At 39.9% G+C, this 13,597-nt stretch overlaps 1 protein-coding gene across 7 annotated transcripts in view; it reads left to right on the plus strand.

Annotated features, from left to right (window-relative positions):
- MYB (MYB proto-oncogene, transcription factor) overlaps positions 1–13,597 on the plus strand; it is a 29,110-nt gene that overhangs the window by 5,468 nt on the left and 10,045 nt on the right. For 2 of the 7 annotated variants that reach the window (XM_064509010.1, XM_064509009.1), the window contains exons 3-15: positions 172–243; positions 859–951; positions 1,365–1,585; positions 3,151–3,385; positions 4,253–4,333; positions 4,736–4,840; positions 6,160–6,417; positions 7,454–7,816; positions 9,403–9,545; positions 9,965–10,079; positions 10,164–10,289; positions 10,960–11,070; positions 11,718–11,825. In XM_064509010.1, coding sequence (XP_064365080.1) covers positions 172–243; positions 859–951; positions 1,365–1,585; positions 3,151–3,385; positions 4,253–4,333; positions 4,736–4,840; positions 6,160–6,417; positions 7,454–7,816; positions 9,403–9,545; positions 9,965–10,079; positions 10,164–10,289; positions 10,960–11,070; positions 11,718–11,825 — 2,031 coding nt within the window. The remainder of the gene's footprint in view (positions 1–171; positions 244–858; positions 952–1,364; positions 1,586–3,150; positions 3,386–4,252; positions 4,334–4,735; positions 4,841–6,159; positions 6,418–7,453; positions 7,817–9,402; positions 9,546–9,964; positions 10,080–10,163; positions 10,290–10,959; positions 11,071–11,717; positions 11,826–13,597) is intronic. The other 5 variants (XM_064509015.1, XM_064509014.1, XM_064509013.1 and 2 more) reach the window with 4 other exon arrangements.

A 13,597-nucleotide genomic window follows, 5' to 3' on the forward strand; every position in this document is an offset into this window, starting at 1 on the left:
GGCACTTAAAACAAAAGAAGACTGCAGACTCCCCCTTTTTAATCTCTCGACATGATCCCACAAAGCAACAAACGCATAAAAAGCTGGTAGTACAAATTTTGGTGGGATCCATTTCATTTGCATTATAAGAGATTGCAATATCAATTATATTTGTTTTTCTCGATGATTCAGGATGAGAAACTGAAGAAGCTTGTGGAACAGAACGGCACAGAAGACTGGAAAGTCATTGCAAATTTCCTTCCTGTAGGTGGATATTGGTTTCTGTTTCCAGTTCTAGTGACAACTCTTTATCAGGGGTTTCCGAGTAAAGGAAAGGGGAGTGGTTGTTTCATAGTTATATTTTTGCAAAAGATATAAAACCTCCACAGATGGAGACCTCAGCAATTTAGTTCGAGTATTGTGGAAGCCCATACCTTAATTTTCTTTTCACTTCTCAGGAAGATTTGGAAAACATCAAACAAACAAAAATGGGGGGCGTAGGGGTGTTGCACAGTAGATGCAGTAGATATGACACTGAAACAAAGTGTCTCAGCACAGAGAAAAAATAGCTTTGATGAACTGCAAGTGAAAGCTCTTTTTAAAAATGACAGCTATTGTGCCAGATGGTGAATGTTCAGTTTATGTAGTTTTGGTGACACAGTCATAACTGCAGAAGTGATAGAAGTATTATGTAGTTCAGTGAGCAACTTGGTAGTTGAGCACCTCCTTTTCAGACCTACTGTATCACTACCATATAATTTAATGATAGTAGTTGGCAGGGAAATTCAGGGAAGCAAGTGTACCTAGATAAGAGCAGTGTCACTGGGTGTTCATCTTTTTAAAGAATGATTTATCTTTGCATATCTTACATTTCATTAGAATCGGACAGATGTTCAGTGCCAGCACCGATGGCAGAAGGTATTAAACCCAGAACTTATCAAAGGCCCGTGGACTAAAGAGGAGGATCAAAGGGTAAGCAGTTTTCTATTCTGTCTGATTAATACCTTAATAGTGGATATAATGTATTGGGACAAAAGTACTAGAGGTTTCAGTGGTGTTGACACTAATATGGCCTGAGGCAGGACTGATCTTATAATATCAATGCTAAGTATTTATACAGTGCTTTCTAAGTGCTCTGCAGAAATTAATGCGTGTTGATTTACAACACTGCGATGTAGAATTGCAGTCTGGAAATGTCTTTACTATTACCAGACTTTTCCTTTTGGGTAGAAATATAAAGGGGAAATGGGAAGCCTTAACTGTGTATTAGCTTTACCATGGTGATTTTGAGAAATGTCATTGAAAATATTGCTCCACCACAGAAAAATTGCATTGATTCATTATGCATCATTAAATACAGGCAGTTTTTATGTCCTTCTTTGAAGGTAATAGAACTCGTGCAGAAATACGGTCCAAAGCGCTGGTCTGTCATTGCTAAGCATTTGAAGGGAAGGATTGGAAAACAGTGCAGGGAGAGGTGGCACAACCATTTGAATCCAGAAGTGAAGAAAACCTCCTGGACAGAAGAGGAAGATAGAATTATTTACCAGGCACACAAGAGACTGGGAAACAGATGGGCAGAAATTGCAAAGTTGCTGCCTGGACGGTAATGACATATACCTTTAGCTCTTAAATAGGAAAGAAGGAAAAAGCTGCAGGCCTGAGCAGTCTGTTTCAGTTGCCTGTGGCTGCACAGTATAAATCAAAAATTTTGGACTCAAATCCTGGAAAGCCAACGACATCAGTGTGCATTTTTCCCAGTGGTGAACTGTACTGTTTGTTCAGTACATGGAACAATATGGAACAATATGCTGTTTGTATGTGCTTTTAATGTTTGTTGTAGGTAAAAAAAATCAATAACTAGAGCAAGACTGTAACATTTTCCTAAATATATGTGTAATCTTATTTGTGCTTGAAATAACAGACAAAATTTAAATTTGTTGAGCAGTGAAGGATCAGGCTCTACAAGTGGAACATAATTTGCATTCAGTTAAGGGTATACCTTCAATGTGAAATCCAGTCTGTTTATTCAGAATGATTTAACAGAAGGTTGCTTCAGCTTTTGTAATTGCTCCTAAGTCAGTCAGACAATTTTGACCTGTTAAAAATCAATATATAAAATAGAAGTAAACTACCTCAGAATCCAGTCCTGGAAACATTTGTCTCATTCAGAGTTTACACACAACTTGCATATGAATTCAGAGATTCAGTGTCTTATTCAGTCTGCAGTAGAAGTGACTCAACGTATAGTGTAGTCAGGTGCATAATGTAAACAAAGATTTTTTTCCCTTCTCATTTTTATTCTTGTTATTTGGTGAAAAATCTTCAAGATCCAAATGCGATGTCTAAGATTGCGATACGCTTTTAAGTGGGCATTCCATAAGTTTCCTTTGCTTCCTAGAAGAAAACAAGAAATGGATCTACTGCTTGGGAAGTTTTTCTGTAGCTTCCACACATCACAACTATTTCTTTCAACAATATTGCGTGATGGTGAGGTTTTTCGAATACAGGAGTTGTTTCTAAGTGTGCTCTTACAATCTCATGAACTTACTAAGAAGTTTTTATAAACTTTTTCTGACTCATATATTTGAGAATTTGAATCTCCGTTTTTCTGCAGCTGATAAAAATCGTAACAGTTTTGTTTACTGAATGTGTGTGTATAGCATGATGCTATCGTTGTCTACGTGGCCCGCCGGAAAGTCGTTTGGAAGTTAGTCTTTTCACAGCTGTTTTCTGCAGTCTGTCTTTCCAGCAAGGAGATACAATAAAGTTCCACTGAAATATTAAGACTTACAAATGTAATGTGGACAGTCCTTAGGGTAGCCTCAAAGAAGGGCTTAGCCGTCATTGTCACCTCATCTCATGAGGATGAGGTGAAGCTGAAGTTCTTCATTTCTTGCAGTGTGAGAACTTAAGACAAGGGTTAGAGGTTGCTCCAAAAAGTATTTAAATAACAGTAGCCCACCTGTCTTTTTTCCCTACTGTTTATAGTGAACATCTTTCTTGAGAAGCAGAGAATAGTATTTTCAAAGGTAGGGGCAGGCAGAAAGTCAGAGAAAAGCACTAGGTTTTGAACAGAAACACTTGCAGCAGTTCCTTGTCGCTTGATTTCAGCCTGAATTTAAAATTCTCATTTGTAAAACTCTTCAAATATATGTATTCCTGTTGTAGAACTGATAATGCCATCAAGAACCACTGGAATTCTACCATGCGCCGCAAGGTCGAGCAGGAGGGGTATCTGCAGGAGTCCTCCAAAGGCAACCCATCCTCAGCAGTCGCCGGATTTCAGAAGAGCAGTCACTTGATGGGCTTTGCTCACAATGTGCCTTCTGCCCAGCTCCCAGTAGCCAGCCAGCCCCCCCTGAGCAATGACTATCCCTACTACCACATCTCTGAGCCACAAAACGTAAGCTCATGGAAATGCTTGTTTCCATTTGGCTTTGGGGAATAGGTGGATGTAATTTGGTTGTGTGTGGTTTGAGGAAGGAGGCCGAGTCTTTTTGCCAGCCTGGATGGATGGGGTGGAAAAGTTAGTAAGCCCTTTGGGTCGCTACTCAGCAGGGCTCGTATGTCTTTGATGTCAGGCAAGGACTTCTTTGACTAAAGCAGGGATGAACATATGTACATTTCAAATTGGTTGCTGGCATTGAAGGGATGAAATGGGATGCAGCATTTTTAACGTCTTATAAGGGAGAACAATAGCTCAGCTATGAAAATGTATTGAGTTCCATTTCTTATTGCGGTGAATTTTATCCTTGTTGAAAATCAGTTGAATCTGGGTAATTCTGTATTCTATGTCAAAATCTCCCCTGTTGGCTTTAGTAATACTCTGTTTGTGGGTTGCCTGTCAGAACCAAGTAAACAAGTATTGTTTTTAATCTGATTCCTTTTCTATTAATGATTAATAATGAAACAGGCTGCTGCTTTAAACAGCTACATTATAGAGTTCTAGATTATAATAAAATGCATCTTTTGTATTTTCACTTCAGTGTAGAAAATTGTACAAATGTAGCTATAAATTATTCATCTTCTCTCATTCCGGAAGGATAGATACTTCATATATGAATTTTCTTTCTTCCTTTGTATTGCTCACTGTCACATTCCTAAGAACTGTTTAGTCTTCTCTTAAACTTTGTTTTCTTGCTGTTCCATCTCTGTAGATTACAAATGTTAAGTACCTAAACCCAAATTTATCTTTAACCCAAATTCACAATGCAGACCAGGTAATGTGATAGAAGTAATAACTTTTAGTGTCTTTTGCTTTTTGGCCTAGGTCCCTGGTCAGATCCCATATCCAGTAGCACTGCATGTAAATATTCTCAATGTTCCTCAGCCAGCTGCTGCAGCTATTCAGGTAGATAACTTGAACCTCATTTCAAGATCCAGTTTGTTAAATGTTTGATATACAAGTCAAAACGCAGACATCTTACATTGAGGAATTTAATGTAATACATGTGAAGAGAGAAAATGGGGAAGGTGGGGGAGTTCTAACATGGCTAATAATTGCTTCTTCTGAAGTGGATTTAAGACACAATAGTTGACATCTGGTGTGCTAGCTTTCTCTTTCTCCGTTTCAAATGTCTATATTGAAATTCAGCAGGGACTTTGATAGTGGAAAACACAATTGACATTTGTTTCATCTTTGAGTCTAATTTGGCTATTAAAACCACAGGACGGCAAGCCATAAGCATTTTAGTTGCTACATCCTATCAGACCTTTATCTTTTCTTTTCTTTTCCCTTAACTCTTAATTTCAGAGACACTATAATGATGAAGACCCTGAGAAAGAAAAACGAATAAAGGAATTAGAGTTGCTACTAATGTCGACTGAGAATGAACTGAAAGGGCAGCAGGCATTACCAGTAAGACTGTCACTGTGTGCTTGGATGGAGGGATAGCAGCATTACCCCAGTGCTTGTCTTTCTAACTTTTTATTCCCCCTTTGCCTTTGATACTAATCAAGGCTCTATATTTCTGTTTTAAAAGGATGAAACATAGCACATATATAGTCCGCATTTGCTTTGTGAATTCTTTTATAAAAAACGATTTGCAGTTATTTTACTTTTGAAAAGTGGGAGCAGGGCTGGGCTCTGTAATGTGATGTAATATTGGAAATATGATGATGGTACTAAAATGAAAAATCCCACAGATCTTAAATCAGTAGGATCTGCATTTCTGAAAGTGTGCAATGGTTCATATGATGAAAATGTAGTGCCTGTACATCCAATTTTTCTTCTCTGTTGTATTCTTTTCTTCAGCTGTGTATTATACACTTTGTAAGCTTCAGACTTTGTGCATGTTTGACAGTTTGTTTTAATTCTCTGAATAATGTTAGATCCTTCATAACTGCATGTGTGAAACAAATGCTGGCTATTACTGAATTCTTATACTTCGTTGTATATGCCATTGGATGTTAAAATGTGGAAACCCTGACGTAATTACTTACCACCATCACCAAAGCCAAGAATGCCCAAATCATCTTAGAAGATAGGTGATAGCCAGCAGATTCTTTTTTGGGTAATATTTAAATTAATAGTAAAACAACTGCATGCATGATACGTTAGTTTGGCCACTTTTTAACTTTAGTTAATGTTTTGCAATTTCTTCTGTTGCATGATCACACTGGAAAGAAACTTCTGTTAATTTGTTCTTCTGCTTTCCTAACCATGTTGATTTGACAGCCTCTTCAATGCATTGGTGTAAGCTGTACATTAGACAGGGACAGAAGAAGAAAAGGAGATATGCAAACAAAAGCAACTCTAACTCTTAAACTCTTTAGCCTACTACAGTGCTGAGCGCTCGGTAGGGAACTCCTGCCATTTCTTGCTTCTCACAGAAAATGTCTTACAGTCACTTTTTGAGCTTTTTGGAGTAACACAGTATGACTTACTTATGTATCAGTAGTGATATATGCTCATAATCCTGGAAATCAATACTGAGGTAACTTTGGGATAACAAATACAATGCTGCTATTACTTAAAATGAGATCTTGTGCTGATGAAAGGAAACATCTTGACAATTGTTTCATAGCTGTAAGTTTTTAGATGGTGATGCAACTACTTTTATCTTTCCTCCAGCGGCATCTGACACCTTGTGCAATTTCATTGCTAAGTTCCTTCTGCCTTTTTTCCCCCCCCCCTTTTCTTTTTTTTTTTTTTTCTTCTTCTTCTTCTTCCTTTAGACACAGAACCACACATCAAACTACCCAGGCTGGCACAGCACTGCAATCGCTGACAATGCCAGGACGAGTGGTGACAGTGCACCTGTTTCCTGTTTGGGGGAACACCACCACTGTACGCCCTCTCCGCCGGTGGATCACGGTTGCTTACCTGAGGAAAGTGCATCCCCTGCAAGGTGCATGATTGTCCACCAGAGCAACATCCTGGACAATGTTAAGAATCTCTTAGAATTTGCAGAAACACTCCAGTTAATAGACTCCGTAAGTAGAAGCGTCGCCTCAAGTGAATTTGCGTGTGGTCAAGGACTAAGGGGAAAGGAGCTGGGAGCGTCCTAAATCTGTTTCTTTTTTCTGAGTAGCTTCTAATTGCTACAAGAGCTGAAGCTTGCCTTCTGAAATAACAACACACGGTTGTTCGTAAATGAAGCCCTCGCGTGTGGATGCGTATGCTCTTTGTGGGTTTCTCCCTTTCCTGCTGCATCTCGGTATGGGAGTGTGATTTTTAGCATACTACGACATAGGAGTTTGAAACAGTTTCTTACTACATTAAATCTCCTTAAAATAAAATCAGAGACACCAACAACCATTTTAAACAATTAAATGATACTTGTTTGTATCAGAAGTGACACATGCTATAAGTTCACGTGAGGCTGTTCATAGATCTGCGTTGTTTTCTAAAGGTTTTCCTTGTGGCATCAATAGCTGCTTCACAAAGCTTAAGGAGCTTGCCTGGCATATCTGAAGAACTGGAAACACTGTATTTAAATGCCAAGTAGCTGACTGGCATTGACATTAGCCTTTTTCATTATGGTCTCTCAGACACTATACGTAACAGAAGTAGCGCGTTGAAATGCATTTGTTGGTGGCACCTCGCTGGAGCAGCAGCGGTGTGTGCCTCGTGTGGGGCCACATTCCGTTCAGCACGTCCTGAGCAGTCGTGCTGGTTAGAAGGAGACAGATTTAGTTTAGAGTCCAGTGCACACATTGTTCTGTAACGAAAAGCCCTGTCTTCGTACCGAGCAGCTAATACCAGTGAAATAGTAAGGACATCATTTGACTCATTGAAGGAATTCAGTTGCCAGCAACACTGGGATGTTAGACAGTTCGATATACTGAAGGTATACATTAAAAACACAAATAAGCATTCACAATATTACTCAAATAAACAGGGTCAAGCTGCCTTGAATTGGGAAAGACTTTGTTTTTGTTGTTGGTTACTGGCATATCTTAGCGCTGTATTTTCATGAGGTGGCACTATACACTGTCTTATAGCTCCGTGCCTCCCACGTTGTTTCAGGATCCTTCATCATGGGGTGATCTCAGCAGTTTTGAATTCTTTGAAGACACAGATACTTCGGCTAGCAAAGCTCCCTCAGGCAAAGCCGCGCAGCTTCAGCAAAGAGGGGCCAAAGCTTGTAGACCTCACGGACACCCCATCACAAACTTGAGCAAAATCATGCCAAGTCAGGGCTCTCCCGGCTCACCAAAGTCCTTATGTGCCTCACAGTGCAGCGCAGCTCCGTGGGTCCTTCTTCGCAAAAGGAGAGGGCACTCCAGCCCCTTAGCCAGTGGCCACAGTAGCACCTTGGTACTAGCTGACATCAGCAGCTCAACTCCTAAGCGCTGCCCTGTCAAAAGCCTGCCCTTCTCTCCCTCGCAGGTAGATCAAGACTTCTGCACAGATGTTACTAATTCTCAAAAGTCACCGCAGTGTTAACAATTTAGAAACTAATCCTTTGGAACAAATGACTAATTACCGTTGCGCTTGCTGATTTCACTCCATGTTTGAATCTTCTCACTGCTCTTAAGTCTTCACCACTGAGTTTAGATGATCAGCACGCTAACTGTTGATTCTCTTTTTTTCAAATTCATATCTGTTTTTTTTTTCTTTTGGATCATTTTTGTAGGGGAATGTGATTGCTTGCTGTGCTCTTGCTGTTAACTCCTTCAACTACTAGAGTTTAACATTTCTGATCATTTGTAATACTTTCCATCTCTGTCCACTTACAGTATGATTCATTGACCTAGAAAACCCCACACTGCATTTAAATAGCATTCAGGTTGTGAGACAAACTGACAACAACCAGCAAATTCAAATCATGGCTCTCCATCCTTGACTCAAGCCATGTGGGGTGGGGTGGAATAGGAATGAAGAGAAAATTGGCCTGTTAAAATTGTCTGATCCGCACGTTGAAATTCCTATTGTTTGTTGCTTTGTTTCACAGCTGTAGCAGTATTTAAACATGTTCTGTTTTTTTTGTTTGCCTGTGTATTTCTGTTGCTTTAGTCTTTGGTTTGACGTTGATCCTTAAAGTCAGAAAAACACTATTTCATTGAAGGTTATTAAAAGATTGCATGTAATGGTTTCCCACTGTATCTCCGCTTACGTATTTTAATCATATATTATTTATCCAGTGAGATCTTTATTTTCATACATGCCATGCTATTGAAAAGGTTATTTTAATCTGATACAAGTAAGTCCAGAAGGTAATAGATGTTATAGCAAATCTTTATCAGAATTAGGGATACAGCTATACTCATTGATTCATAGACATTAGAAATGGGAACAATATTTTAGGTTACTAAGTGGAATTCCTGCAAAGTAATTTCCCCCTCTAATACCACTGCCTCCTTTTCAGTCAGAGGTTTCCGTTCCAGAGCACTCCATGCACCCATCATGGGCCACAGTTTTCATCTTATGCTGTGAAAATGGAGCACTTTGGACAGCGATGATAGGAAATTTATTTTCCGGTCATAAACACTTTATTTGCTGCTTTAAAAGTGCCTAGATTCTCCTGATAACATTCATGGAACTTAGCCCCATTTCCTGTGGGTTTATTCCTGAAGCATCCCTTCTTCATTTTCACTCGGTTCTCACATAGGCACACTGCTCTTAATAATAATTGCAATTTATTTGCAGAAAACCCAAATCAGGCTTTAAAGATTTAGCCCTTTAAGTGGTGGAGAATGTTTCTCATTGGAACGGAGTATCATTTTGTTTATAAGTTCCCTTTCTAGAGATGGTAGGTTTTGCTTCCTGAATGCCCAACCAAACTGTTCGTTGAACATTTTTTTTGCCACGTAGTCAGGTACCCCACATGCACACACCTGTATTGTAGGCTCAGGAGGATCACTTATGTCAAGGAGAAGAAAGTAATTTACTTCTCTTTCGTTCTGTCAAGTCAACTTAAAAATCAGCCTGGTAATCTGGAAGTTCCTACTGATTTTCTCTTTCCTTGCTTACAGTTCTTAAACACCTCAACCAGTCACGAAAACCTGAGCTTGGACAACCCTGCTTTAACTTCCACCCCAGTGTGTGGCCATAAGATGGCTGTTACGACACCCTTCCACAGGGATCAGGCTTTCAAAACGCAGAAGGAAAATCATTTGTAAGTCTCTTACAGCATTGAATTGTCAGATTCATGAGGGTTTGTTTTGGCAGTTTTGGACACAACTGAAACAAAACACTGGGTAGCTGTTTGTTTCTTGCAGATTTGTGTGCTGGTACATTCAGATTTTTCTTAGTTCAGAATAATACTTGCATTTTATAACTACCAGGGTAGCTTATTAATAAGGAATAATTGTGCATAGAGACTCTCCATTTTTTTGAATAAAGCCATTCTGCCTTATAATAGTTAAATAGATATCTTTCCACAAAACCAAGACGGCTACTTGTGAATGTATTATATGATTGCAGGAAAACATTTGTCAAAGTCTTAGAGCAGTCATTGCCTGCATGCACATATTTTTGCAAGGGGTTAATATTTCCAAATTCATTCCTTTAAAGTTTTTCTGCCTCTTTTTAAAGTTTCAGAACTCCAGCAATCAAGAGGTCGATATTAGAGAGCTCTCCAAGAACACCCACTCCATTCAAGAACGCACTTGCAGCTCAGGAAATCAAATATGGTCCTTTGAAAATGCTGGTAAGAAGGAGACTGATAAAAGTTGCTTTGGTATTAGTGTGTAAGGATGTTCTGGGACTCGTATATAACGTTTCTTCCTTTCAGCCTCAAACTCCGACTCATCTTGTAGAAGATCTGCAGGACGTTATCAAGCAGGAGTCTGAAGAGACTGCAATTGTGGCTGGGCTACATGAAAGTGGACCCCCTTTGCTGAAGAAAATCAAACAAGAGGTAAATTGCAAACTTACCTGAGGCAATTTAATTCAGCACTCTTTGCTGTGAAACTTATGCCAATACCTTTTCTGTTAAATAGCGATGTCTGTTTTTCTTTCATGTGAGCCCCAAGATCTTAGTGCCGGTTCTGTATAGTATACTAGGAATGCCTAATTCAGCTCCCATTGATTTCCATAGAAGTCTTTCTGCTGTTTTCAGCAGGGGTTTGCTTGGGCTGTTCAAATGCGGTTTTCATCTGAAACTTAAAAAAATTAAACAGGAATTTGGATTGAATCTTTCTAATATTGGTGAAAACTATAGAAGAACCCCACAGGGACCAAGCTACAGGGAGTGACTTAGAAACCTGAGCATTTGAGGACATTGCATTATATTACTTTGTCACTAAAATTCCAAAAATACATATGTTCTCCATCTCCTTTAGGGGATTAAACTCTTGAATACTGACAGAGAGCTGAGTGCATGTATTCAAAGTTTTATTAGATGGGGTTCTTTTGAGAACCGTGAAGATTTTTTCTGCAAAGAGTAAGGTTGCCATAAAAGATTACACTGTAAATCTGTGTTATGCACAACTGTGAAGAATATTTATTCAGCCTGTTAAAGATTTGACAGATAAATCTCCTGATCAGTTAGATACTGCATTTTTTCATGGTGCCTTTCCTGCTTTCAGGTGGAGTCTCCAACAGATAAAGCTGGACATTTTTTTTGCTCAAATCACTGGGAAGGAGAACACCTGAACACTCAGCTCTTTACACATGCATCTACTATGGAAGATGTGCCAGTAAGTACAAGTTGCCACACCACCAAATGATTTTTCAGTTTTACATCCCTGTCCAGTTCTTAAATGCAACAGAGAGAATAGTTTATGTATGGCCTTCCTAACTAGAAGGCATTTTTCATTATTTACATACTGTTTTTCTATAGCCAGCAGAAAAGAGGCAAAACCTTTCTCTTAATTAGGTCATTGCAGTGCCTATAGAAGGTAGCAGAAGTTGCATTCATTGTGCAGCCTGTAGTCTTTGTAAAGAGCAGGCACTTAGAGGACATCTGTACCTGCATATAAAAATGGCTAGGTTACAGCGTTAAAGCTATTAAAAGAGAAAGGGACTCTATTTTGTGCGGAGGAGTCCCAGCATGCGCATGGTTGCACATGCTTCCCTGGGACTGCTCAGTGTTGTTATTGTTACTCTTGCACTTAGGAGTGTCACCGGATGAAACCTCTACACATAATAACGCTCCTCCAAAGTCAAGCCTCGGGGACCGCAGGCTCAAGTGTGCTCCCAGGCTGGGAGCTCCATTTGTGACAGTGCCCAGAGTTACGGGCAGTCAGGCTGCATCTGCTTTTAATACATTCAGATTTAGTTTCTTTTCTTGTTTTGTTGAGCTACTGAAAACCGGTCTTTTCCCTTTTTTTGTTCATTTGTTCAGAATCTTCTTACTAGCTCCATTTTAAAGATGCCAGTGTCAGAAGAGGATGGTAGTTTTCACAAGACATTTGCAGTACCTAGGAACAGGCCACTATCTAATCCACTGCAGGTAACTATTCTTTGATAAAAATGCCTTCTGTAGATGCCTGATGCTTTCTCACAGACTGATCTTAAGTTTTCAAGTATGGAAGAATGAAACGTTAAGGTGAATAGCCTGTAGTTCATGATCTCACTTCACCTGCATAGCACGAGGACACGATGGCTACAGCTATGCCAGGAAATGAAACTGGGCTAAGGCCCATGCGTGGGGTATTGTAACTCGGTCGACTCCACAGGTAAATTGGTGGGATAGTCCCTGGCACGTACTCGCCTGGAGCCAACCATCACTCCCCAAAACAATTTGCAGGCATGGTGCAGGAATTAGTGTGGGCCAGAGGCCTTTACCTGTAGACTTCTTGGATGCAGCTCTCCTACTTTGGAGAGCAGGAGAGTTTGATGGTCCGACTGGCCAGGACATGTCAAGTTGGCCTCAGACTCGAGAGCAGAGTCTGACAGCAGCTGGTTTGCAGGCACAGATGTAGCCGGTGTTAGCAGCCAGCAGCTGTCAAACCAAATCCTACAGCAGTGGGAAACAGCCAACCTGATCTTCCCCAGAGGTCAGAATAAGATCATACCAGAAATACAGTTGTCATTTATCACCTGAAACGGTCCCGTAACACTTATGCCCAGTTTTATGCCTCACGATCTCTTAACTGAATTAATGTGTGTTTTAATCCAGCCATTAGGTTGAATTTTAGGTACTTATGCTTTCCCCAAGTGTTAACAAACATATACATTTGCTGTACTTTACAGTAAATAAATAACTATTATATAGGGTCTGATCCATAGCCCACTGAAGTAATTAGCAGCTTTTTTGTCAATTCATGTGGATTTTAGATCAGGCCCATAGCAAGTCATTCAGAGAGTGAAACACAGTATAGGTAATGATGAATTGTCTTTCCACCGCAACCCTTATTTTTGAGGTAGATGAATAAGCAATTTTATATCCCTTCTTCACGTGGAAAAATTGAGTGAAGACAATCATTCCTTACAGTGCATCAGTGTCATAGAGGAAATTATAACTCTGTAGTTCCTGACTTTCGGACAGATAGTCCATATGGCTAATCCTTTCTTTCTTCCCTCTTTCCAGAATTTACATTAGGAGGAATATTGGTTATTTATAGTAAAACAAAATGAATAAAATCTGGTTTGGGTTAAGCATCTCTAGTCTAGCATTACAAAGCAATATATTAAAATTTTACACATGTCCCTGTTTTTGAATTTTTGAACATCAGTAGCATTTGCTGATGTTGGTAGCAGAGCTGTGTAAGAACTGTAATTTTTATTTCATTGGAATTCCACAATTTCATCACCTGTTTTCCCATTGAAATATGAATGAAATAGCCTGAAATTAAACAAACAATTTCAGGTGACGTGTTACAGAATTTGCAACGGAGTAGGTTTATATTTTGCATTACCAGATCGTGTGATTGAAAAGTAGCTTTGGAAAGCCTGGCACAAAAATACACATCTCCCCTGCGCATGGGGATGTCTGGGCCAAAAACTCGCACTCCCTGCTGCGTTCTTGCTCTTTCCAGCCTCATGAAGCGTGTTTCTTAGCTGTGTCATGGCACACAGCTAGGAGGAAGGTTTGAAGATTCGCTCTCTCCCTGATATCCCAGGGGCTAGGGCAGTCACTCGGGGCGCGAGTTCAAAGCCTCTCCTGGCGGAGGAGCCCCAGGTGCCCACGCGCTTGGCACAGCAGCCCAGCCAGTGTGCAAACTCCAGCACGTCCATAGGTGTGGGGCAAAATTTCCTAGTGGCTAACCAGAGTTACGGTGT

This window comes from Dromaius novaehollandiae, chromosome 3 (assembly GCF_036370855.1).
Source record: "Dromaius novaehollandiae isolate bDroNov1 chromosome 3, bDroNov1.hap1, whole genome shotgun sequence".
Classification (NCBI taxonomy): Eukaryota; Metazoa; Chordata; class Aves; order Casuariiformes; family Dromaiidae; genus Dromaius; species Dromaius novaehollandiae.